This window comes from Sparus aurata, chromosome 13 (genome assembly GCF_900880675.1).
Source record: "Sparus aurata chromosome 13, fSpaAur1.1, whole genome shotgun sequence".
NCBI lineage: Eukaryota > Metazoa > Chordata > Actinopteri > Spariformes > Sparidae > Sparus > Sparus aurata.
The window spans coordinates 1354996-1382667 of NC_044199.1; the positions used below are offsets into that span (position 1 = coordinate 1354996).

General features: G+C 39.4%; 2 protein-coding genes across 5 annotated transcripts in view; both read right to left on the bottom strand.

Annotated features, from left to right (window-relative positions):
• aff4 (AF4/FMR2 family, member 4) overlaps positions 1–18648 on the bottom strand; it is a 36458-nt gene extending 17810 nt beyond the window's left edge. Inside the window, exons 1-2 of one of the 4 annotated variants that reach the window (XM_030437847.1) lie at positions 18312–18648; positions 1921–2050 (exon numbers count right to left, since the gene is read on the bottom strand). In XM_030437847.1, coding sequence (XP_030293707.1) covers positions 1921–2046 — 126 coding nt within the window. In that variant the 5' untranslated portion in view covers positions 2047–2050; positions 18312–18648. Of the gene's footprint in view, positions 1–1920; positions 2051–7831; positions 8078–18311 lie in introns of those variants that run through there. The other 3 variants (XM_030437845.1, XM_030437848.1, XM_030437849.1) reach the window with 3 other exon arrangements.
• Positions 18649–19692: 1044 nt separating this feature from the next.
• On the bottom strand, positions 19693–26239 carry zcchc10 (zinc finger, CCHC domain containing 10). Its single transcript, XM_030437009.1, has 4 exons — positions 26117–26239; positions 24238–24399; positions 23057–23098; positions 19693–20478 (listed from the first exon to the last, which is right to left on the bottom strand). Exons 1-4 carry the CDS (start codon positions 26155–26157, stop codon positions 20244–20246), a joined length of 480 nt encoding a protein of 159 aa, XP_030292869.1. The 5' UTR covers positions 26158–26239; the 3' UTR covers positions 19693–20243.
• Positions 26240–27672: the final 1433 nt, after the last annotated feature.

A 27672-nucleotide genomic window follows, 5' to 3' on the forward strand; every position in this document is an offset into this window, starting at 1 on the left:
CTGGAAACAAACCCCACAGAAGGCTCCGGTTTGGCTCTCCAACATAATCCAAGTCCCCAAAATCATCAGACGTCAAACTGATTTAAAAGAAGTTATTTACACCCTTTTAGCTGAGAGGCTGCCGTGAAGATTTCAGATAAAAGTGCCACCACACACCCTGTATAAAGTGGGCGCACGAGCTCGACTGCATGGGTTATGTCCAATGAACTGTACGGAGCAATTTAATGTTTGTCCAGTTGTTTTAATAGTTTTAAAATCAGTCCCCATATACTTCCATTATTTAGGAGAATGCTGCAATGCTGTGTTGCTGTTAAGCTCAAGAAATGTCTTGTGGATTACAAAACTTCGCTCGACTTTCCATCAGCATGAGGACGTGCAGATAGTGACTGAATTCTCATTCTGGGGTGAATTTATTCTTTAATAATAACATCCAATGGATGTCTGATTATAAAACATGCACATATATACATACAATGTGCATGTTCAGTCAACAAATATAAAAATACCAGTATTGTCCTGAAGAAACAACATTACTAGGCTCCAGTTTTCATCAGATAACCTTGTGCTCTTCATTCTGTGCAGCTGAGTTACAAGTGCCTGAACTCTGCACCATAAAAATGTTACTGCCTTGCTGGTCTACATCTGGGAGGCCACAGCTGCAGCTGCGTGCACACATGGCCTTTAATGCAGAACACAGTAAACTTGCACTTACTGGAGCATGACAGAGCGAGGGAAAAAAGTCGCACTGAAGCTTACGTAAGGCTCAGAGAAGCAAGAGATGGAGAGATAGTGTAGAAAGGCCAGAGCCTTGAACAGTGGGCCTTTTCCTAACATGCGTTGTAGTATAGCACAGCAGCATTCAAAAGAAAACATATGCACAATAAAATGATTTGCCGCCGATGCTTTTTTTTTTACTTTGCAAAGGGTCAAGGACTTCCTCCTTCAAAGTCAGCTTTCACTTTGTTGTGGTCAAAAACACACAGCGCCCGCACTCATCACTCACCTCTGGTAGCCTTTCAATTCCCAACCTGTCAGGACACATTCCACGCTGTGTCTCTGATGGTTAGCTCTCTCGCTAAGGAGAGGAGCCATTTACCTCTACTCAAATCTGGTTAGCGGCAAAGATTAGACCTGTGCGGAGAACTCAAATCCTCTTTACAATTACACTGATCAGGGCAAAAGCTGGCTGGCCTACATCTACATGTGCCTGAGCAGGAGGAGGAGGAGGACGAAGATGAGGCTGGCGTGTTCTTATGTTTACCTTCTTCAGCTGCACTACAGAACAGCTTACCAAAGACAGGTGCCGTCATTCCAACGACCTCTTTGTATTGTGTGCAGTGTTAGTCGAGAGCTGACTATCTGACAATGAACCTTTATTCAATTTTGCTTTTAAACCTATGATTCATACAACCACATGCTGTTTCGGCACACAGATCAGCCAATTACAGCTTGAAATTTATGTGAGCTCATACGAGGACTGTCGTCGTCAGTGGAGCTTGTTCAGACATGTCACATAAAACAGCTCCCGCATGGGTATTAAAGCACATCTCAGGCTCGGCCCATTTAGCTTTCATCTCACAAACTGTAAACAAACCCAGACTGCAGGATCCTGAAGGTCACTGTGTGAAGGAACAACACGCAACTCCTTCTTCTTCATTAATAAAGCAGGAACAAAATGTACTCTCAAGCATAAATCAAATAAAGGATTTTCTTGACAACAACTCAGGAGAAACTAATCGACTTACAGCTAAACGAAAGAAAGGCTTTCAAAAATGTCCCAAGAAAAATGTGCTGACTGAACTGCATTGACATGAATCTCCGTGTAGTATGTGCACTTCTCACTTCCTGTCAGTCACAAATTCCTCTTAACTGACTCATAAATTACACGTGAAAAACTAAATGTGAGGCAAAGACATTTACCACTTTGTAGGGCTCAGGAAAGAGAGGGGAATTCGCTGGAAAGGCCTCTCCTCCTCCCTGCTGGATTTCTTGATTTCTCCTTTCTCGTTCTTTCATTCGGAGCACATTCCGGTCCTCACGGTTCATGTTGCTGATAAACACAAACAGAACGACAACAAGTCAACATAAAAGCACGCTGAGGAGGGACAATAAAGACACTTCTTATCTCATGGCGGTACCAGGGAAAGAAGGAGCGTTATGAAAGTGAGACGCACATGAAAGAAACACCTGTGGACTCATTTCTGCTATGATTTCTTGGTTTGTAAATGACTACCAGCTAGTTCAGCTCTTCACAACAAGCTCATACAGTCAGGCTGGCACCATCTACTTTGAGTCACAATATTTTTGGTAAACCACAAGTCGGACCATCATCATCATCAAAACCCCACACATCATGATAAGAGGGGAGCAGCACAGGGATGACTTGTGGAGAAAGTAGTCCCTAATAGGCTTAGGCCAGTCTAGACAACATGCAGCAGCCTACTTCTACTGCAAATAATCTCCTTGTACAGATGGTCAAGATAAATGTGTACAGCAGCTGAAACTGCTAATGGTCATTTTTAATGCTGTCCTACATTGAGAGGTTTGTATACATTAATGTGTTTTTAACTAACCAATTATATCAGTAAGAAAGAAAAAGTTTGTTTCAGAGAAGAGCTGTAATCGATGACATCATTTGTTCTATAAAAAGTGACAAAACGTCTGTTCCAGTGCGAGTTCTCTCTACATGTCTTCAGTTTAATATGATATAACTGAGAAAAGCAGGAAATCTACATTTCTTTCTGCGCTTTTGTTAATAAAAATGATTAACAATTAATCTACTATCGAAATATCTGGATATAAGGTTCCTCGTTAATTAAGCAGCGAAACAAACCTAATCAATAAATTCATACGCCAACAAAATGGGGCCAGCAAATCACCACAGTACCTGCTAACTGCTGCTAACTGCTGCTAACGGTTGCTAACTGCTGCTAACGGTTGCTAACTGCTGCAAACGGTTGCTAACTGCTGCTAACTGTATTCTGTTTATACATCCATGCAGGGCTGTAAACTAGCGGTCGCCACTCGCCAAATGCGACTAAAATATTTCCCTGGCGACTTAATTTTGGTGGGATGCATGCCACGGGGCGGGTAAAAGTTTGTCCCGATGGTTGTGCTCTTGCAGTAAATTATGCATGATATAGCAAAACATTGTAGTAGCTGTAAAGTAATAAATTATGACGGTAGCAAACGTTAGTGCTAAACCGGCTATTTGTTGTGTGTCGCACTGAAGTAGCTCCCCCGACGTCACCGCTGTAGAAAATAGTTCCCCTCAGAAGCAACGTAGCGTGCGCGTCACCTCTAACTCATGAGCTGAGGGAAGTTGTACTTAAGCCGCGCATCATTTCTAAACGACTTCCTTCAATTAGGTTTCAGTTTGATAATCAAGTGGCTTAATATGAGAACAGTTGTCACGTCACAAAACGTGTAAAACCATCAAATCCAGTGTAAATGTTATTATGGTACAGTCGACACTGACAAGTCTATTACAGAGCCTGATAGTTAATTAATGAGTGTTTCCTTTGTCAAAGTTTTGCACTGGTCAAGTTTTCAATTTGCAATGTTATGACATTTAATTAATAATATTAAAATGTATTTCTAAATAATACTTTGGCCTCTTTTCTAAGCATGTATTGTTATATAATACTGTTATCTCCATGAAAAGTATTGAAACAGATGTATATGCAACAAAAAGAGGCAATTTATTATTTGGCCGGTAAAAAATTGACTTGGCCGGAAGATTCTTTCATCTACTGGTCCCCTTGGCAGGTGAGCCAAAAGGTTAGTTTACAGCCCTGCATCCATGACTGCAGCTAGCGTTAGCTTTGTAGCTCAGTTAGCTGAGTTGTTGTGTTCACTGTTGGCACAGGAGCTTTGGACCAACAGTCACATGCATCACACAGTATATAAATGTCTGACAGTTATTCTCATTCTGTTGATAATTTTAGGTAATTTCTGAATGTTTTAAACTACATTTTTTACATATTGCACCTTATGTTCCCTTACATTTACATACATACTTTATTGTAATAGGTTATACTCCATTCAATTCTTCAAAACACTTTTTTAAATCTTATTTTCATAAAAGCCTTCTGGGGACAGGTATCTGATGTAAACACTATGATACTTGCATCAGACCGATAGTCATTTCAGTGTATTGATTTATATCTATCCTATTTTTATCAAGTAAACTATACATAAATAATCCTTTTTCTGTCAACTATTTGATTGGTAGAATATTCTTTGCAGCTCTGTTTGGGAGTGGATATAAAGCATATACCCACCACCACATGAAATGGATTTGAAAGCCTTCTCAGAAACCTCAAAACACAGACTGTAATTAGGATTAAATAATAAGCTACTGCAATAAAGATACAGCTTGAAGTCATATTCACATGTCCCTGCCTTCACTGTACTTCAGAGCATAAAGCGTGCAGTGCAAACATAAAAGGAAGGAGCTATCTGAGGATAGAGACCTTGCAAGTGGTTGTGCGGATTCACATCAGGGACAAACAGCACCAATTGAATGGACATGCGATAAAAAGTGGTTAAAAAAACACTCCAGCTTCTCATATTTATTAGGAACAAGCAGCCCGACAGAGTGTGGCCTCCGTCTGTCTTTTAAACTTGCAACAAGCCAGGCGTGTCGCCTCCTGGTTTAAGACGACAGCTCTGCCAGTGACAACAATGATTTTAAGGCTGTTGACAGAGTGTGATTAGGCAGCAGCGGCCAAACAGCCTCCGAGATCATGACACGACATGCAAGAGTGTTTCTAGTCTTTACTACGTAGGACTGAAAGAGAAAGCTGATTTCAGAGCCACAAACAACATTACAAATTTAAGACTATTAAAGTCTCTGCTCTTACATCAATCACCTACTGATGTTATCAACTACATCTTTCTTTCCAGCCTTGAGCAAAGCAGCACCAAGTTTTTTTACAACCTATCAGAAACTCTAAACAGTCATATCCCAACCAACCTTTTAACAACGTTTCTGCCCGTTTTACATCATCAAACAACACCCAACTGTGAGTCATCACTACAGCCAGGCTACATTACAGCGAGCTTTAGGAAGAGACCAAGGCCACAACCAGTGCGAGCCGCCTGACACACGCCATTAACACCAGTTTTATCAGCAGCAGTGTAAAGAAAAGAACATCCTTTAGGCTATTCATCAACCAAACATCCATCGGCGCTGCGCTGTTATCACCTCTGGACTTTACTTAACTTACAGCACAGCTAAGAACCAATCGTCAAACCTAAACAACAGATCTGTAAGAGTTAAAATGCAGAACAACGCACTAGCTACAAACGACCACTGTCTACTGGAGTGACCTAAGTTTACAGCAGCCACATAATAAATTCTGCCTGATGTTAGTCATTTTGCCTTCTCTACCACCCAGCTGACAAGCTCCAACTATCATTCAAACGTCTTTCATGCTATAAATGTTACCTGTGGTTCACAAAAGCCCCAGATTTAAGTCCTGGAATTAAAACTCAGTACATCTCTAAAAATGACCAGACAAACCAATGATGTACTAAGGGTGCACATTTAGCACACTGGTACAGCTTTAACATGTAAATGAGCCTGTCAGTGTCAGTTTTGGAGCGGGGCTGAATGTATGAATGGGGCACAGTTAGCATAGTGCTAAGTGGTCGAATGCCCCAGGCACTGGATCCTTTGTAAACACTGCTCGTGTCCATTCTGCACAACTAATTGACCTGATCTGTTGCTTTTTAGGAGGTGAACAGGGGGTTACACCCGGTCATCATGTAGCACAGCAGCACTAAAAAGATCATAAAACAGGAGGCTGGTACTGGGTTCAATGATACTAGAGCAGAAATGTTTGTTTGTGCCTTTCCAACATCAGAATAACAATTAACAAAAGAAAAAACCCAAACAATCATCATCTCTTGTTTTCTTTGTTAGATTATCACTCTAGTCTTCTTTATAGATGAAAGTTGAAGTGTTTTTGGCTTTGAATTAATGAGCCCACAATGTACCTGAAAGAACAACTTGAAGAATGTGAAAACGTGTCTTCACTGTATGAATATGGATCAAGTCTCTGAGCCCAACCGGTTTGTAAATTGACTTTCGATCAGCCTCAAAACATAACTTAGATAAAACAAAGAATGAAACTAAAACCAAGTTCAAGACCTTTATATCAATTATTTTTAAAAAAAGGTATTCAGGAAGTCTAAAAAGTACCACACGCTTTTCTGTAAACATTTATGTACATGTCGAGAGAAATCTTTTTTTTTTTTTTTAAATAAAAACTAGGGATGTTAAAGCAACAAAATAAACAAAGATAATTGGTTGTTTAGTTTCATCTTTGAGTCTTGAATTACTGACGCTGCCTGCAGCACGAGTTGGACACCAAGAGAAGCGTCAGTATTTGACGATATAGGATGTGACTCTACAATTAAGTATTGTAGTATATTTCTTCAGGAAGTACATTTGTGTTGCTTTGATGATTAATAGATTAATCTGTGTAAAGAATTCAACCTGTTAAAAAAGTGTAAAAACAATCAGTGCTGGCATAGCAGTGACAGACTGGAGCCCTGCAAAGGTTTGTGTTTTAAATATCATTCAGTTTATCCAGTAAAGTCATTTGGTTTACTCCTGATGTATCCCACTCTGATACTGCGCCAAATATACATCATGTAAGTGCGTTGGTAATTTCAAAAATAAAGTTTTTCCAAAAAATGAAATGTGGGGATGAACTTTATCAGAATCACTCATCTGGAAACTTTCCATTTATAGTTATCGATTGGTGAAAACTTTGAGCCTGCTGCTCGTCCGTCCTTCTGCGGCTCTCCACGTGTCAACACACACTGTTTACAATACGGTGGACAGAGTGTGGCTTTACAGAAGACAGCGACGGGGACAGAAACATGTGGTCGCTGCTCCAAAATAATCTTGCACTGCTGCTACTACTACTACAGCACGGTGGCAGGGATATCCCCAACCACAGTCATCAGCTAATGCTACATACCATACAGCATCTTCAACTTACTTGCAAGTTGAATACCAACTTTTCCAACCAAGTATCGGGGGATTTCCTTTACAAAGTGGGGCCTCATATTGTTTACTTCTCTTCGGAGGACAGTGACACAAATATGTGGGCTCTATATGTATATGTGTACATGATTCAATGACCTGCAGCACTCTGGAAACCACTAAGTAGTGCCATATAACAATATCAGCTTGGTTGAGACAGCCGTCAGTACAAGCAAACCTTAATTTCACTAATTCAAAGAGCAAATGTCAGAGGCAAAAATCATAAATGAGCCTTTTCTCTGCGCCTGAATCCTCGGCCCAAGCCTGAAGAAGCAATCAGCCGACACAGTCAGGTAGGCGATGGAGATTCAAAACAAAGGAATGGAAACAAGCCGAAGCAAATTATTTCTTCCACAACGTGAGTTTAAATGGCACTGATTATCATCAAAGTGTAACAAACTGCTATGTTTATTGTAATCATTCAACAGTGTGCCAGACTGAAAAGGTCAAAGTCTGCAGAGTTGAAAAAACAGCTCGCTCTGTACCCAAATTAATCAGCTCATCTGTCTCCTTCTCACTCACAACATAACAGCCAGGGCATAACTTTAACAAGATCCTATCAACCAAAAAAAAAGGAAAGAGCTGATGGTCATCTGAGTAACATGTATTCAGGACTGGGCTTCTATGACAAAGACATTATATTATTATTTAAGGCCATCCAAACACATGTAGAATGGCATGTATGGCACAGTGAACATCAATGAAGTGCTTTATTCTCACCAGACACCAAGAGAAATAAGTTTAGCGGCCAACTAGCCGAACTGTTCTTACCCTGACTGAGAGGCCATGGCCCCAACCACTGAAACATTGGAAGGAGGAGGGAGGAGGGTTCACAGGATCTCCCAGGGATTCAGAAGTGTTCTCGTCATTACTTGTCAGCCTAAAATTTCTACGCCAACCTCCTCCAGTGAAGACCACCTGGCCCCCCGTTATCCCCTCAATGTATCTGTGGACATCCAGCTGGAAGAGTGTAACTACAGTTTCTTTACTCGACTCGAAGGTACAGTGTATTTCCTTGGAGCGGAGACAAATCTGACTTAGGGAGGGGAGGTGACTGCTCTCTCTCGGGAGATACCACGTCGGCAAACAGCGGGGGTGGTCACACGCTGGGTGAAGTCTGAGAGCCGCAGCTTTTTGTGCAGTGTTTGAGGTTAAAGCGTGTGTGTCGAACAAGCGAGGTGATAAGAGGCAGGGGCGGATAAGTATGAGGGCGAGTGCGTCAGGTGTGTAAATGTTAAGAGGGAGCGCGAGAGAGAAAAATGGGAGATTTGGCACAACTACCCTTCACGAGAGTGCCAGACAGTTCTGGTGGTTCCTCTTGATTTAAACGGTGCTGTGGGCCAATTTTAATCTTCAGCTTTGAGGGAAAACGGCGATGTGAGGAGAAAAAGAATCTCTTAATTTGGGACCAACTGTTCTTTTGAGGGATGATATGAAACAGAATATTGGAAATCAAGATGACTGAATCAATATTTGAAACAAGTGTTGCCAAAAATACCAAAAATTCAATATATTTAATTTCAGAATATTTGAAACTGTGTCTCTTAACTCACATGCTGATGTTCTTGACACACAGGACACAAGCCTCGCTATAATAAACATCTAAAGTTTTATGCCCCAATGTTGTGTCGATTATGACCTGTTGTATTGAATATTTAGATTTTTACAAGGTATTTTATTAAAATCAGAAAGTATTTCAAACGGATATACTTTTGCAGCAAAACTTGATATATTACCATCAAGTATCTGCAAGAAAGGAAAGCTGACACATCGGACACAGAAAACATTAATACCAACATAAAAGGCAATGTGATTTTAAATATCGTGCCCACTATAACCGTTTCAATAGTATTAACTTATAATAATTTAAAAACCTCTTTTACAATATAAGGTGCAACATTACCTTTTATTATCTCTTTTCTATTTTGAGTTTAGGCAAGTTATTTTTCATCTATCTTGATTTTATTGGTTTTCTATTTGGCACTGACATCAGCATTTACTTCTTTTATACTTTTATTATTTGTCCTTACAGTTCTTTTTCGTATCTAATAATCGGTCAGTCCACTAACTGTCTATCGCTACTTTAATCTCAGTGAATTATGAATGAAAACACGCACATTGCTCAATACAAGTAGGCACAGTGATGATGAGGCATTTGTGAAGACTGCCAAAACACTGTAATACATCTATGTCTGAAAAAATTCATCTGATTGATTACTCCCCGAGGTATTCAATCGATTTTAGAGAGACTGGGAGAAAAGAGGCGAGGAAAAGTGTCGAGGCAATCAATTACAACTTTAAACCTAAAAATTAAGGAAATTAAAACAAAAGATGATAAAATAAGGAATCAGAGGATATATAAGATTAATTCATTAATAAAAAAGCCTCACAGCCCAATTAGGGAGTCAATCTATAGAGACATGAACAGCACTGAGGGAGCAGCGAGAGGTGAACTAAAATCTCACCTCTCTCCGAGAATGGAACGCTCCAGCTCGTCCCATAAAAGGAGATGTTATTTTACACCACAGGACCTCTCCTCCATGTGATGTCACTGCCCTGAACATGGCCCAGCCAATCAGAGCCAGTCTTTCCATCAACAACCTCCCCTCCCTCCCTCCCTCCCTCCACTATGCCCTGAGCACAGGGCAAAGCACCAGCGAACTGTTAAAGAGACAACGCACAGTTTCCGGCTGCAACAATCAGGGAGATGTTTTCATCAGCCCAACACGATGATGACACAAGCTGGCAAATGTGTAATCATCGCATGTCGCAGGGATAGTTATCTCCAACAATAACTGGCAACATCATGTCATTTCATATCTGGGAGCCCTCTACAGGTTTCAGATGTGGGTCTGGTTCCCTGACATACTACAGATAACATCACAGATCCTGCGTGTCCCCGTCAGCTTTTTCCCAAATTCCGAATTTTTTTAAGATAAACTGTTTTTTGCATGCTGCCTAAAACACTGTCCAAATCAAAGTTTATTTACTTGATACAAGTTTGTAGGTTATTATATTACAAGAACGTTTAGCACATTTTGAAGTTAAATGTGACATGTGCTGGATTAAAGGATCCACACTGAGTAATAGAGGCTTTGTGGCGATAACTGAATACCGTATAACAACATGTTGAATAATGACTAAAAGGCAGAGACGCAATGAAAGAATCATAACTGTACACGTCCTGTATACTAATGATTTGGAGCCAATTACTGTGGCATGGACTTAAAACCGCTTTGTTTGTAACCTACTGTTACCTTTTTATGTAACAACTTTTAACCTCGTTATCAGGGAAAATACTCCACTGACATGCACACATGTTCCCATATGAAAGGACTACAATAAATACAGGGCTTGGCCACAGATCAATTATAAGATTGCTTTCTGTGCAGCTCACAATCTGTAGACGGAATCAGAAATAAAGCGCTTGAAATTGCACTCAAAATCTGTCATCCGTCTGTCGTGTCGGGTTCAGCTGACGGCTTTCACACCAGCCCAAACGGAGCGCACCAGCCGAACAGAACATGCAAGTTATGAATGTTTCTTATATTTGGACTGCTGTTGCAATGAAGCACAAATAAAGAGGAGGAACAAAGATTATAGTTTCATGTGACTTCCATGGTTGTTCCACTACAGGCAGCATGCATTTATAATCTTTATGATGTGCTATTTAGTCACTGTGTAATGGACAAGATAATGCAACGTCCGGACATGAAGCGATGGGGTCCAAACTTGGGAAACTCCCTTTGACTCAGTTCACAATTGCATTATTGTGACACTTTAAAATGCATAGTTCATCTGAAGATATAATCATCAGTGGAAAGTTCAAAATCTTGAGAAGGTTTTTACGCCGAGGGCTGATGCTTCCTGAAATAAGACAATTAATCTACAATAAAGCCTTCTTATAATCTCTGTCTCCATCTGTTCATACTTATAAAAGGAGTAGTAAGTTATTATCAGCATATCAATTATATATATGATTCCATCTTATAAATAGAAGCAGACTGCTACCCCTGGTTGTAACAGAGCACCTACACAGACGTGATAGCATTGCATTGCTATAGAATCCAAATCTTAACACTGTTTGTGTTAACTTTGCATTTACAGCTCTGAAGCACATCAAGTCATTTGCATGTGATAATGGATGTTTAAATGTAAAAACGGCATCATGTTGAGGTTCACGTCACAACTCGGGCTGTCACAATATCAGATATTTACAATTAATAAGGCTAATTCACTACAACGATATAGCCACAATATCTACACGCACTGAGGTTAAATATTGTGACGGGATGTTGTGCAGCAGTTGTAGACACACACACACATCATTGCATCATCTGGATTATTTACTCAATATTGTGTGTGTTACTTTGTTAGTTTCATGTTGCACCTTTTACTACACTGAGAGGTAAAGTATATTCAGATAAGATGTTTACCTGCTATAATCAATTTTGTGGTTGTAAACTATTGTATTTATCACCAACTATTTTAATTATTGATTAATCTATTTGACTAACAAGAAAAAAAGTCCTAATTATCTGATGACAGCTTCTTAATAGGAATGGTTCTAGGTTCTTTAATCCACTGTGACAGTAAACTAAATACATCTGGGTCAAAACATTTGAGAGAATCATGTTGGACTTTTACTATTTCATGACATTTTATAGACCAAACAACTAATCACTTATTAAACAAAAATAATCGTTATTTGCAGCACTAGTCATAGATGGTTTCCTGAATTTCGTACAATGTGGTTTATGAAGATAACAATGTATTTGCACAGTTACTCAGCAGTGGGTGCAGATGGGCAGCGAGTGACACCTACCCGGGTGCTTTTGAAGCAAACCTGCTGACAACAGACATTCCAGAGGGAACGTCCATTCAAATGCTGCAGAACTGCCTCATATAAGCAGCTGTTTGGTCGCCTGCTGCGAGGACGAGGACTGTATCAGACATTTACCAAAATAATAAGGAGTTCTGAAAATGGAGAGACTTTAAATCAACCCTCTTTAAACTGCACACATCCCTGTGCCGGTATGAAGAATTATCTCATTCACACAATAAAAGGAGTTGAAGAATAAGCCTAGTTTTCTGTGTGCCTTTTATGTGAAAGTATTTAGCTGATGCGGTTTGTTGAAGACAATGTCAAAATTAGGATTAAGTCTGAGTTGTCAGGATTCCTCAGTTCCTGCTTGAATATTTCTCCTTGGCTTCAGATTAGCTCTAATTAACATATCAAAACAAGTCTCTAAATCTTGATTGGCATGTTCTCTAAACAACTGCTTTCATTCAGGCAGGTTTGAAGTATCTGAACTGACTCACTGGCTGGAATGCCTTCACTCAGCAGGCGTGCTTTATCCCCGAGTCAGGGGGAGCTGGTTGCATTTACCAATCAGGGTGGAGTGTTGTGGCTATTCTGCATTTTAAATAACAACTAATGACATTTCAACTTAGTTTAGATATCTGAAATCCAGTGAACCAGTTTACTGACAGATGAGAGGTATTGTTGTCAGAGAACACATTTTTCATGCCAAGAAATCAGAGTTTATTTTGTTCATGACAATTATGATTAAAAAGTTCAACAGTATATGTAGATAAACTGTAAGCAGAGATGTTCGTGTGGGTTTCGACTTGACAGATAGCATCAGAAGAGCTCAGGGAAGAAAATGTTCTCAATCGCAGCACATTTGACACCAATAACACAATGTTCAGGTCACTTTTTTCTGCCACATTGTTAGTGGAACATGACACAGAACCCTCAATTATACTGGCAACGTTTCCAAAGAACCTGCGTCATTCAAGTTCTTCGACGTGCACACCAAGCTGGTGAAAAGGCTTTACTTTTTCTGCCTGACTGTATTCACACATATCTGATCTACGGCAGGATTTGAACAATTACAGTCACTCCCTCCGGCTTTGAGTCAATATTCATTCAACACACTACAGGGATGAATGTGTATGATGCAACTAGAGTTAAAGCTCAGCATGTTCCAGCATGTTCAGTAAACTCACAGTGTTTACCGATGTCCTGTTAAAACCCTTTAAGTGGACAGACGTGAAGAGTAAACAAGCTTCACCAGCAGGAATACTGAACAAGACACTCTTCTTTAAAATAAAAAACGCTCTGCTGAGGGACGTCCGTGATTATTTAACCTGACGTATTTGTGTTTAAGATATCACTTCTAATAAAGCCTTTAAGCTCAACATGCTCATAATGGTTCATCTTGTTTAGTAATGATAGTATTAGTGGGAGAAAGAGCAGCAATTACGTGTATAAGTGCGCAACCTAATTAATTTGCAGGGTTTTCTTGTTACAAGGCTTAGGTCCAGCACCCAGGCTGTTCTGTGTCCCACCAAAGTAAATAACCAGTTTCATTATAACACAGTATTATATCAAATCTTTGGACAATGATGCAATATTTGCCGATAACACAAAGTCTGCCATGACACGATTACGCTAAGATTGAATTCAGAGGCCTGCAATCGATATGAGACGATATTATCTGCCCATTTATCACAATCAGAAACAGAAGAAGCTGCCCCCCAATTTCTTTTCTGCTCTTGTCTATAAAACAACAACATTAACAGTTGTACATAACTTTAAGTGGTTATGTGCAGTAAAATTGACTTTAAACTGACTACACTAACGCACTTAAAACACAGCTGAACAACAGGAACATTGAAGAAAAGTGTCAATTTTGGCACAATATAAACTGTCATGGAGACAAACAATTCATGTTTGTTAGTTAGCATTATTACTATGAGCCTGCAGGAGACTCAGCTTAACAAATTACACATAGCATTTAAACGTTTCAGAGTCACTGTTGGGTTAAGTCTCCTGGCAAAACATCAAAGTTGAATTTCATAACTGTGTTCAAGTTTTTACAGTCTAACATTGTTGACACAGAGCAGCTTATATTGCAACGAGAGCAACCAGTTAGAGGAAAACACGATGAGGACATTAACTTCCTTCTCTGGAAATATTTCCAGACTTATTCCTGAGAAGGAAGTTAATGTCCTCATCACCTGCCTGGTGTTAGCACTGTTTCAGAATGTTTAGGAAGGAGGTGTGACACACAAGGTATTCTTTCACACATATGCCTTTAGAATTCAACTGATTGTTGATCATTAAGACAAGGAAATTGCTTAAAATTTGCAAAACCTTATGTGAAGGAAACACTTGGACCCGTTATACAAATCAACCCTGAACTTTGTTATATCAGGGCTTCTTTTAACCTGAAGCTTACTTACATGAAACACTTTTATAACACACAGAAAACATGAATCACTCCTTAATCAGAGTTTTAAGAAAAAAACTCCTCCAGTAGCTGCAACATGACCTAAGCAAATCAGAACTGATGGCATCATGCAACATAAACAGCAACAACATGCAGTCGTTTCTATTTATCACATGTGATAACAAGAAGAGTCCAAAATCAACCGTGCCCCATCGAGGGGTTTCCCATTAATCAGTTGGCATCTTATTACTCAGGGAGCAGTTTAGACTTCCTGACACTGAAATATCTGCCTGCCTACAAATAGAAACATGCAACCTATAGCTTACTACTGTGAACCTCGAAATACACCCAGTGCAGGCGCTTTGATACGAGCTGTAAATGTGAATGAAGACATCAGCTGATGAAAGACTAAATTGTTCAAGAAGCTAATGTTAGGCACGTTAGTTTATTTTTAATCATTCATTACAAAGTTTTTTATCTTAAATGAATAATTGCTATATCATATAGTGTTACTGCCGTTTCATTATGCACTGCAGTCTTAGTGCTGCGATAGACTTCATCTGATGTTTATCATATCCTGATTAATATTAGAGCAGTGTCTCACAGCCAGGATGTATGCCGGATCTGTAAAAATGAAATGACCTTAATGAGCTTCACCTCCACCTGACTAGACCCACATGAGAGCTTAACTCAGAGAACAAAAGCTGGAGAACAGATGCACGAGGTCAGGACACAGTGAGTAGCATATTTTTCTGCTGTGTGAGCAACAGTACAGAGGGATAAAAAAAGAGCTGCTGATGTCTGATTAGATTCGGAGCTAATTAAACTGGCTCCGACTCTGGAAGCAGAGCCTTCAAACAACTTACTTTCGACTTCTCTTTGTAAAGGAAATGAGATTTGATTCTGAACTTATAGGCCTTAGCCGGAGACACAATTAGCTCCGACCGCAGAAGGGTTTAAAGAAAAATGCAGGATAATCGGTATAGAAAACAAACTAGATGATTGCCTAGATACGACTACTTTGCTTGATAAATGAATTTCAACGGTCAAAGGCAGAAGAAGATGAAGGTGACAGGATAAAGGAGGACTTTCAGTTTATTCAGACATGGACGTCTCAGTTTTGAGAGAACGGCCCTACAATCTTGCACAATTACGCGATGTTGTCTGAAACTACGTATTGCTCATTTTCCAAATATCCAGACTGCAAAACCACACTGCACTACGACCACGCTGTACAATCGACGTGTCAGAGCCAAAGAAAACATGTACCCACTCCTCGGTCTGGAGAGGACAAAACAAGTGACCAAACATCTCAACCAAAAATGTGCCCTTCGCATGGCTGCAGAGGAAACAGTAACACTAAAGCCACAGAGCAAAACCTAAACAGGAAGTGGAGAGGATTTCACAGCGAGCTGCGTCACGGGGAGCAAAAGAAGACAGAAACAAACCTCTTATCTGCCTGACCACCGACACATAGACAGAATTAGCTTGACTTTGTTTACTTTGATAATTAGAAGGAGTATTTTACTAATATTCACACAATTAACCAGAATGACACTTCATGTTTTGCTCATGTGTCCTATGACCGTGTAAAATTACAACACCCAGTCATCCGTCAGTCACATGCTTCTACCTCAAGTAAAATGTAGCGTGGGTGAATAAATGTTTACCTTGCTCTTAAATCGATTTTCTGTCCTTGTCCGAAATCACTGAAACAGCTCTCAACACATCAACATCAGTATCACTAGCTTCTCTTCCATATTGGTTAAAGATTCTGCTTTCATGTTACAGCTTTTACGTCAAAGCATTTAAAAAAAAGGTCCAAGTTGAGTTCAGACTCTCATTCCCAACTTGTCCGATGCTGGAGCTTCGTGATGGCGAACAACTCGGCCTGCAGCAGCAAAGCGTCGGTATCTGAATCGTTGGGAATGAGACTCTAAAATCAACAGCCTTACAAACTGGACTTGTAACCCGTAAACAAAGCTGTTTACATTACCACGGCAACATTCAATTAATTATTTGATCAGGTGTCAACTATCATATTAATCACCAACTACTGAGTATGAAAAACTTAAAAAGATTAATGGTTATATACATTTTAAGGAGATAAAGACACTCAAAAAGAAATGAAGGAAATGTCTGACTGCAGCTTCTTAAATGTTAATATTTTCTGATTTCTTATCTTCGAGAGTAAACTGAATATCCTCTAACAAAACAAGATATTCAGAGACGTCTTCTTGGGTTCAGGGAAACACTGACATTTTTACTAATGCTGTCAGTTAACAGATCAAACAACTGATCAGTTAATTGAAGGAATTATTGACAATAAAAATAATCAGTAACAGCCCTGGTTTACATGAGCTTTAAAGATTCTGTGAGGTTGTAGATTGCAACCAATTAAACACCCCTCGTCCCACCGTCCCCTGGCAGGAGGCCTTCTCTAGAGCCGGTCCTTTGGGTTTGTCCATTCTGGGCTACAGTAGAAACATGGCGGACTCTGTGGAAGACGTCCCGCTGCCTTTGTAGCTACAAAAGTCTCATTCTGAGCTAACAAAAAAAACAACAATTCATAGTTACAGATAATTATACACCAATATATCAATATTATGTTCTGTTTCTACTCCTAAAACCAACACGCCGGACCTTTAACATCCAACACGCCGGACCTTTAACAGTGCGGTGTAACACTTGACAAGCTTACTAAGACTGAGCTTTTATCAACTGGTGTGTTCAAAAAATCTTACAGAGTGACTTCTTAATCATACAAGTGCTACAGCTGGTGTCACGGCCTTGCACAGTAGAGAAATATTCACATTTTATCACTCAGCAGCCTCAGACCTCCATCTACCACCTGATGTTGTGCCAGTTCACAGCTACCTGCAATAAATGAGTTCATGACCTCAGGCCTCCCCCACCACATTGAGTCAACCAAGATAAACAAGTTGATGGCTCTGTCCTCGTTTCCCTGATGTGCAAAGTCTGCCCTGCACAAGTAGCAGTGATAATCCAAACTGTTAAGAGCTACTCCGGACTTATGATGCATTTTCTGGCCCTTCCCCCAACTGTGGCACGTAAAATGGCTTCCTAGAAAAGCATATCAGCTGTCCTTTTTTCCTAGACCAAAGCTACACACATAAGACTACTCTTTAAGAAGGTTAAATGGTAACTGAGACTCATTAGAGTTAAGATTTAAAAGGCAGCTAAGAGTGGCACTGAGAGTAATGTGACAAAATAAAAGCACGGAGGCTAACGTACAGGAAAACAAACCAAAAGTTTTTGCTCGTCACTGTGGGGAAACTAATGACTGTTGTGGGCCTCGGATCAGTTAAATTGTGCTGTTTACGCCACAGAAACTGATCGCAAACACAATATTTGTTGATCGTGTTTAAATAGTTAAGCTTTCAGAGTCCATACACGGCTCGGTCCACGGAGCTGGATTGGGTAACTTAACAGTTATTTGCATGATAACAAACTGTGCGCAGCTCATTCACCGTCTACACTGAACATGAGTGTCAAACAATCATGTCCCCGTCGATCACGAAAATAAGTTAATAGTTATCGAAGTTAGCCGTGGAAGTTATGTCAGCGATGGAAATACAGAAAACACAAACATCAGACGTCATGAGCTGTTAGCCAACATAACATGAACAGAAACATGAACACTATCACTACGATGTCTCGCTTGCTTTTCGAGGACGGACGGTTAACAGAAATGTTCTCAACGTGAACGATCATTTTTCTGCCGTCAACAGAACTCATAAACAGCTACAAGGTCCAGCCATTGAGCAGGAGCTAACACGCTACCTACAGGACTACCTGCATCTCTGCTTTAGCATTCTGTTAGCTAGCCGAATCTGCTAGTAGCGGTTACAGGCTAGGCTAGCGGCTAGTTAGCTATGAAACCATTGAAATTTTCTGCGGAAATTTAAATTAACATTCGCTCCAAATTTCAGACATCCACCAAGTACATTAAATCACCAAATGGCATCTTGTGTGATGTTCGGCATCCTTACCTCTAGTCTTCTTTTTAGGCCCAAACCATTCTAGCTATTGGAAAGCTCTTTTCTCTTTGTCTTTTCCACTTCCAGTTACGGGCAAAATGGACTCAGCAAAACGCTTAACAGCTAAAATACTAAAATCAAATGGATGGTCTCCATCTTTTTCTTAAAATGCGACTGCGCATCGAGCGGAAGACAAAATAAAAGCATTTTGTCTCTCGTTCATGTTGTTATTCCTGAACAGAAGTGACTGATAGGTAAGGCTGCTAGCTAAGTTAAGTAGCCAGCAGGTACCACAGACAGGACTGGATGCATGGATGGCAGCAAGCCGTGCTGCCTTCAAGTGCTGTCGGAATCAGCTCACACCAATCACCCAAGCACGTAAACATGATGGGGAAGTTACTTTTTTGTAAACGTGACAGAGAACACAGATCATTTCTGGAGTATTGTGAACCAAAGACAATGTGAAAACTGAAGTCAAATCAATTTTCACAACTAAAGATAAATCGCTATTCTGACAGCGGCCATATTATCGGTTTGTCGATCACCGGTAAGAGAATAGGTGAAATGTAGTGAACCGTTTAATGGGCAGTTTCAAGGTAAGGGTCATTTATGTGATGATAGCAATTCCCGCATGACATGAATGCATCATTCCTGTGACGCACAGGTTGTTCAGACTTGACGTTCAGGACGGAAATCACGGAGGGCGACTCATTGTTCCTGCTGCTGACTGGAGCTGGACACTGTGCGCACTGCATGCAGCCTGCATGCGTAAAGTCGTGTTAGTGGAATGCAGTTTGAAGGAACTCGGTTCAATTTACACACAAATGTATTTTTTTATAAACATAAACTGTAAATTCAGTGTCACCTGACTGATTAGATTCTTCTGTTTTTGATATTTAAGGCCCAACTTCAAGAAAAGGCAGAAAAAAATAACAACTTCCCTGACAAGAATCAACCATACCTCCAAAAAGATCACTAATGTTTGACCGAGCAGACTCAAAATCATTAATTAATGCATTAATAAAAACAACAAACACATCTCTGCACATTAAGTAACTAAAGCTGCACACATACATCTTGCAGGATCACAACTAAACATTTCCAAACACATTCACTTTATATTATACAAGCAGATGACATCATTATGGAGAACATCCTGCACAAATAAGTTAGGGTTAGTGGGATAAGCCTGTTCATCTGCATGTGTATGAAAGCCAGATGTCAGATTAATTTTAGGGACAAGAAATATTTACAAAACACAAAATAAAAATTCAGATGTGTCACAGAATAAAAAAAATCAGGTGACTTAATTTTCCCAATATCCGCAACAAATTGTCACCATGTGTTTATGTCCAGTAAAAAAACATGTTACAATAGTAAATACGCAAGAGTCTTAAAAACAAAAGAAAGTCATGTTTATTTTACAACGAATACAAGCAACTGCAATATCACAGCAAGGAGACCTTTTAACCTCAAACTAATCAAAAAATTAAGAAACAGAAATTTTATACAGTCTCATCAAAAAGGTCTCACATCAGTGTCTTCTCAGCACTAGTTAAGTGTTGCTTTCTTAAGGTTGTCAGCTGTACAGATCGAGTTTGACTAAAAATATACTTTAGTACAAAATCACAAATTCAACATGAATGTGCACATTAGTTTCCTCACATATCTAAGTTTTTTTTTATCCTCAGTAGACCTAAAAACATGAGAAAGTATCACATTAATAGAAGAAACAAGGGAGAAAAGTTTTGAAAACAAAACCTGATAATATCTTCTTTCTGATCTGCATTTTTGCTAAAACCTATGAGCAGTATGCAACTGTAGGATTCACAGCCCTGAAGGTGTCCAATCAGATCTGAGCAAAAGGAAAAGAAATGTGTATAGCTAAAATTACTTTGGGAAACAAACAACAACGGGAAAATCCGACTCTTCCAGTGAATCCGTTTATTTCTTCTTCTTCTTCTTCTTTGGAGGTCCCTGATCTGAATCACTGCTGCTCCCTGAGTCTGAGCTGTCAGAGGATGAAGAGGAGGAGGAAGAGGAGGATGAAGAAGAGCTGTCGCTGTCACTGCTGCTGTCGCTGTCATCTGAAGAGGAGCTGGAAGAGTCACTGCTGTCTGACGATGAGTCACTGGAGGAGCCGTCTGAATCACTGCTGCTGTCGCTGGTGTCTTTAGCCCTGCGAGCGAGTGGCGGAGCACAAAGGAAAAACATGAGCACAGAAACCAGAATGTGTCTATTGTTCTAAGGTGTCATGGTGAACCTGTCGCAGGGGAGATGATGAGATAACAGATGTGAGGTGATTTTGAACTACTTTTTACCGCTGTGGATGTTCTCCAGTTACACTGACATGCTCTGTTTACCTACTTTACAAACAGAAGTCTTTATCTGGGAGGTAAAAGATCTTCTGCATACCAGTATAGTAGAGCTCACTACTCAGATCAGTTTCACCCCTCACAGCCTTTTATTGTCTTTTATGAGGTGGGAAGGTGACAACTAGAGCTGCTCAGTCACCAGCCATCACTGGACTGATGATATCTGCCCCTCCCACCTGAAGACAAGCCTGACATGCCAATCTAACACCAATAAACCAACTCTCTACAGAGATGGTGAAGTCCACACTGAATAACACTGAGTTTATTAACTGTAGAACCCATTCTACATTATTGTGACAAAACCACAGCTGAAATACAAATCAAAACTTTTTGCTAGTCACTGTGGGGAAACTAATGACTGTTGTGGGCCTCGGATCAGTTAAATTGTGCTGTTTATGCCACAGAAACTGATCGCAAACACAATATTTGTTGATCGTGTTTAAATAGTTCAGCTTTCAGAGTCCATACACGGCTCGGTCCACGGAGCTGGATTGGGTAACTTAACAGTTATTTGCATGATAAACAAACTGTGCGCAGCTCGTTCATCGTCTACACTGAACATGAGTGTCAAACAATCATGTCCCCGTCGATCACGAAAATAAGTTAATAGTTATCGAAGTTAGCCGTGGAAGTTATGTCAGCGATGGAAATACAGAAAACACAAACATCAGACGTCATGAGCTGTTAGCCAACATAACATGAACAGAAACATGAACACTATCACTACGATGGGGAGATCTGTATCTGTATTAATATATATCTGTAATGTAAGTCAGTCGTTTCCAAATAACTTTTGTCATACAACAGGAATTTTACCTTGGCAAATACAGGCGAGGCTAAAAACATTATTATTTTGTGCACAGCACTGAAATAACTGCTGAAACTGAGGCGATTAGTTCCACCTGTGATTTTCCTGTTACGATGAGTCAAACAATGGCTGCTGGGAAAAAGGTCTATGAATTTGTTTAATTTGGGGAAAATTAAAAAGGCTAACAGTATCACAAATCTCAATTAGTCCCAAAGGTCTTTACAAAATGTACAGCTGTTAAACAGTATTAAAGGTGTGGGCCAGTTTGACGTGCCACAGTAGGAAACACAGAGATGTAGGTAATAAAACGAATGCTTCAGTTTCAGGGTCGTTACCGTGCACGCCGTCACGGCTTTGTGAGAACGAGCCATTAATGTGAGTAGTAACACCTGTGTGGTGAAAAAGGCCTTTTCACAGCAGACGTGTCAACTTGTCAAAGCACACGTGGAATTTATAATATTAATGATGGCTGCATTCCATTCAGGTGAGCTGCCTCCGTGGCTCTGATATTAAACATAATCAGTCACCGACACGGCTTCCTGACAAACTTAATATGGAATGGAGCCATCATTAACATAATTGGTCACACCTGTGCTTTTTCAACACACACACACACACACACACACACACAATATTTAGATGATATCAACAACAGTAACCTTCTCTTTAAGAGGCTAAACACAAAAATTAAAGCAAATCATTGCAAAAGTTCTAAACATTTTATAATACTGATCAACATCAGCACTCATGTCTTTGAGACATGAACACATCAACACAGCCACATTAAGATTTAAAAGCAGGCACTGAAAAGCTCTGGATTAGAACTAGAGCCCGAACAATATCTTGGTTTGCAGATATCAGCCGATCACAGGTATATTGGTATCTGCATATGTGTTGTCTGATATTTTAGAGATTAAAATGCTTGAGGGAATGTATGATCACAGTTGAGGCTTGGAAACAGGAACAGGACAGTCATACTGCAGAGGAGTTCCTCTACCATCCATTAACATCCTGACAGATTTTCACACCAATTTAAACGTGACAGTCAGCCGGTGCGACTCACATGTGACTCTCAGGTGACCTTACTGACCCCCGGGGACATTATTCAAACCGCTGAAACAAATTGAAATTCCCTCACTAGTCAGCAGACCAGAAGAAGCTTCTTTGATGGATGGTTTCTATGTCAGCATTTAATGTAAATGCAAAGAGAATTACAGGAATATTTATGAAATAGCCATTCAAAGAAGTTCATAAGAAAAGCAATGTTAAAGCCTTCATGAACCTTTTTTTTGTTATTATAAACAACTAGTTATGAATACTACTACTTACCTGCTAATAAATACATGTAACTTAATGTGTTATTCAAATTAAAAAGTAGTTTATTACTGAACAGCACAGTTCATTCACCAAAAATGTAAAAAGATAATTTGGCCAAAGGACCAAAAAGTATGTTTTTTAAAGTATGTTTTATATAAAGTGTGCATATCTGCTTATTATCATATCAGAACACTTTAATGTACGAAGCCAAAACATTGAGCTCTGACCAAAGAAGGTCTCATAAACATCCTACTTACTTCTTTTTCACTTTCTTTTCATTGGCGCCTTCGTTTCCTGGTCTGCAAAGAGAGAAGCAGCAGCGTTAACAGCCTCGAAATGTATTTGACATCAAGCTTATTGTTGACCGGCACTCATAAATAATAAAGTTGGAATATGTGTTGCAGTAGTATAGCAAAGTATAGTTTAAAAAGGGATACCTTGTCAATACCATTACAAGCACTGACAATAATGATGCAATCACTGTGTTAAAGGGAAATATTAACAGTGAACAGTCGTGAAAATAGGAGTCTGTATTTATCATTACGTCCTCTAGATGGCGATAAAAAGCACCAACACTGTCGTCTGTTACTGGGTCATTGTACAGCGACGGTTTTACAGTATGGACTACAGTGTGAGTCACTTCCTGAATAAGACAGTGTCCCCGTTAAAGCTGATATTTTTAACGCTCCATGGCACAGAGTGTCTGACAACATGAGAGCTTAGTTTCAGAGCCAAATTACCTGACAACCATGAAATCATCTCAGTGTGGACACAGACCTCATCCGGACCGTCTGGCAGAGCAGATAACTGTATGGCCGAAAAAAATGAGAACACCAGATTCTCTCCTGTTCAGAGGCATCTAACTCGCGTCCCGATGAATACTGAGCCAAAATGGCAGACACAATAGAGACTGGGCAGTCTGAGTGAACAAATGAGGCTCTCTACCATCGAATGCCAGAAACTGTACATCCTAAAAACAAAATCCTGTCATTTTCTGAACACCTTTGTCTGTTAGTTAGTCAAATGGCTGTGCTGGGAGCTGAAAAACAACCCGTTACATTCAACATCTGCCACAGCTTTCGTTCACCGGAGTACGCTTGTGAACACACAACCACAACACAGTGGACGTGAGAGGAAAAACACAAACAATATCAGAACTTTTGACCTCACTGTGCCAACAAATACTTTGAATAACGCAGCACAAGATGTTTGGAGCGATCTGAAGAACATGTCGTGCACTCTGAAGCTCTGATCTTATGCAGCTGTTTTTTTATTGAGAGGCTGTGATGAAATTTGTGGCTTAGTGCAACTCAATGCATAAAAACACTGAACACTGACTTCTGACTGACTTGATAGAACTGTAAATGTATGTCGAGATCTTAAACATCTGCCGTTGACTCTTTTTGTCACAAGCAGGTAAGTGATGGAGACGCCTTACCCAGTAATGCTGAGGGGTTTGTTTTCATTCTCCTTGAGTTTCTTTTTCATCTCAGTCGTTCTTGACGGTCTGTGCACATATTTCCTCTTCCCTGTGCATTCATAGGTCCAGTGTCCCATCTCCAAACACTTCTGGCAGCGGACATGTTGTTTGTTTGCCTCCCTGTGGGTAATAAAACAGTCAAATCTCAATGAAGACAAACGAGGGCAGACTAAACAAATCAGCTTCATTTCCTCGTTGTTCAGCTGAACTGAAACACACAGTCTGTATTTCCACTCCTCCTGCAGTGCTGGTCGACCTAAAACTACTCTGCTGAAGTTAAGGAAACATCACAGTGACGGTGGCTGGTGCATTTTTCTACAAAGGGACTTTAAGATGATCACACATACTGAGGTACCACATCAGTGTTTTCAAAGGAAAGAAAATGTCCTCTGTTGGCTGAGCTGATTATGTAATTGTTATAAGAAGATAATACTGGTACAGGTAATAAATTCTTTACAACAACAGTCTTTAATACAACAATTTAACCGTGATGATCAGAAGCCTCATCTCACCCTCCATAAACTCAAACTACCTCCTCTAGTAAGTAACAGTAGTTCTAATAACTTCTTAGTTCAGAGGTTAAATTATTGTCCAACGGCAGGATTTTCCTTATGCACATTTCACATTATACATGAAGTCAATGCAAAGGATCATTTATTTATTTAGCAATATGAAAATAACACTCACAGGCTGCCTAAGGCACAAAGGTTAATGCTTCTCTAGTGACAGAAGAGCTCTCTTTACATACATTAAAGACGTCATTATTGTTTTGGTTTGTTTAAAGAGGCACTGTGTCGTTTAGGAGAAAAAAGTCAAACTCAGAATTTTAATGTTAACCACACTAATGAGGTAAATACAAATATTCACATTTTCCATAATTGAAGCGAGGAAAATGGCTATGCATGAACAGTTAACACTGATTTAATTTAATGAAGTAAATGCTTATAACAGTCTAATTTAGAAGTTGGTCTGCGTCAAACCTGATACAAGACCTTTCTTAAATCTAGTTTTGATCAGCTACCTCCTTCATATTGTTTGTAATGTGATAATTTAACCAATATTAAAGAGGCGATAATATAAACGCTGACATATTTATCTTTCCCATAACTGAATAAACCATCTGTTCTCAGAGGAAAATACGGAGCCAGAACACTGTTTGAAGCTAAAAGGTGGCAGGGTCCGCCACATATCAACAATGTTAAACAGCATAAATTGTGTCGGTTTGTTTATTCAGTTGTGAAAACGAAGATAGTTTGTATATTTGGTTTGTCTGGCCATTAAAAAAAGAATCAGTCAATGAAGATTTTTCTCTTTGGATTCAAATTTCTTCCCCCAAACAGCAGACTGAACCTTTAAATCATCGTGTGACACATTAACGTCACCTGGCTGTCTAACTCTGACGCTTTAATCGTCACACACACACCTATAGTTACATATCTCGACATGAAAACAAGATGATTCTGTTGTTCATGAGCAGATATTTCAGCAGACATCGTGTCACTCGGTTAGTATCTGTTTCTTGCAATATTCTGAACCACAATCTCGAACAAAATTAACTCTCGTCGGTTATTTGTGTATCAGAACCTACAGATGACGAGTTTAATGCCTAAACAAGAGTTTGAGGACAGAAAACAGCCCGACAGCTTCGTGATTCTGTTCTGTGGAGAAAAGACCGCGTCGCCTTCGAGCCTCCATGAAGCGCTGAAGATGTTCGTGATTCAGCCTCGTGACGTTTCACCTGACACGAGCCTCCATCACACCTGAGACCACACCGGCACCGTGTTCACCAACCACCGGAAACAACACGCGTTTATACAGATGTCTAAATTATACTCACGCTTGTCTTCTGGCTATTATTCTGTGCATGGGAGTCGCCATGTTGCACTACTTTTTTCTTCTTCGTTGGAATCGGAGCAGTGCGTACTTCCGGCAGCCTTAATGCAGCCAGTGCCCTCTAGTGGCAGAGATGTTGCACTGCAGGTGTGTGTCTGAACTTTAACTCACTGATGAGGGCTCAATTAGTGGAGTTAATTTCCTTTTTTTCACTCATTAGACCAAAAAGATGTTAAAGTTTATGTGATGTTAAAAGGTTTATTGTATGACAGCAGAAGACAGACAAATATAACAATGCGTTTTTGTTTCAATCAAAACAGATGCAAGATTTAACACGAACAGTTTGTGCTTCAGTCACAATGATAAAAAAACATGAACAGAAAAAAGTAGGAAAGAAAGAAAGAAAGAAAGAAAGAAAGAAAGAAAGAAAAACATTTCAGCCTATTTTTTAGCTGTTCATGTGTCAATTCAGAATCAGAATCAGAATCAGATTTATTACGAAGAAGGATTTTACACCAATGAGGAACTTGTCCTGGTGGATAAGGTGCATGCACTGAAGACAATAAACAATAAACAAACAGTGACTGTTATATATACATAATATAAACAATATAAACAAACAGAGACATAAGTGTGGGATGACTGATAAATAAAGACAGAAGAGCTGTACAGAATGACAAAATAGATAAAAAATAAAAAATAGTTAAAAATTATAAAAATTGTCCAAATTCTGCATTATTGTAATGCAAAGATTCAAGGGGTGGTGGGTATGAGTGCCAGGACTTAGTATTGTTCATATTCAATATAACTTTTTCAGGCTATAAACTTTATGGTTGTTTTGAATTATAGTAAAAATGTTATTATTTTACTTTTTAAAGTATAAAATAGATTGTTTATACATATACATATAAATAAATATCTATATTGCAATAATAACATCCTGTTGACACAGTGTCAAAAGAAATAACAATTTAAATAAATAAAAATTATTTTACATTGGAATTGCAGTAAAAGGCACTCATGTTTGTGAATGGGCAGAGCATCTTATTGTGTTCATTTCATTGATTGATTACTCAGTTTATTTGATATCAGCAGCAAAATGCTGCTCAGTCTCTGTCAAAACATTTTCAATTCTCTTTGATTGTTTATGAGATTAATTATGTCATTTTTAGAAATACATTAGGGTTTCTGTAATGTCAATAAAACATGTCTCAGTGGACACACCGTTTATTTATGGTAAAAAGACCAGAAATTCAGTCAAGTCTGTGATCTGCATTGAAAATATTTGATTTCCCTTTACAGTATTGAAAATATGTAGCATGACAGAACTGTATGGGACTGAGTTCAAGTGCAGGAGATTTATTGTCACTCAACAGATATCAATCACTGAGCAACAGGGAATGCAGCCATTTAAATCTGGTGGCATTCATCCATTTGATCCACATGTTGACCACATTCAGTTTGTACTGTTCACCAAACACTTAAACCTCATAGTTTACTGGGAATGTCAACGCTCGGCACTCTTCATATTTCATAATTGGATTTTATTCCTGATCAAAT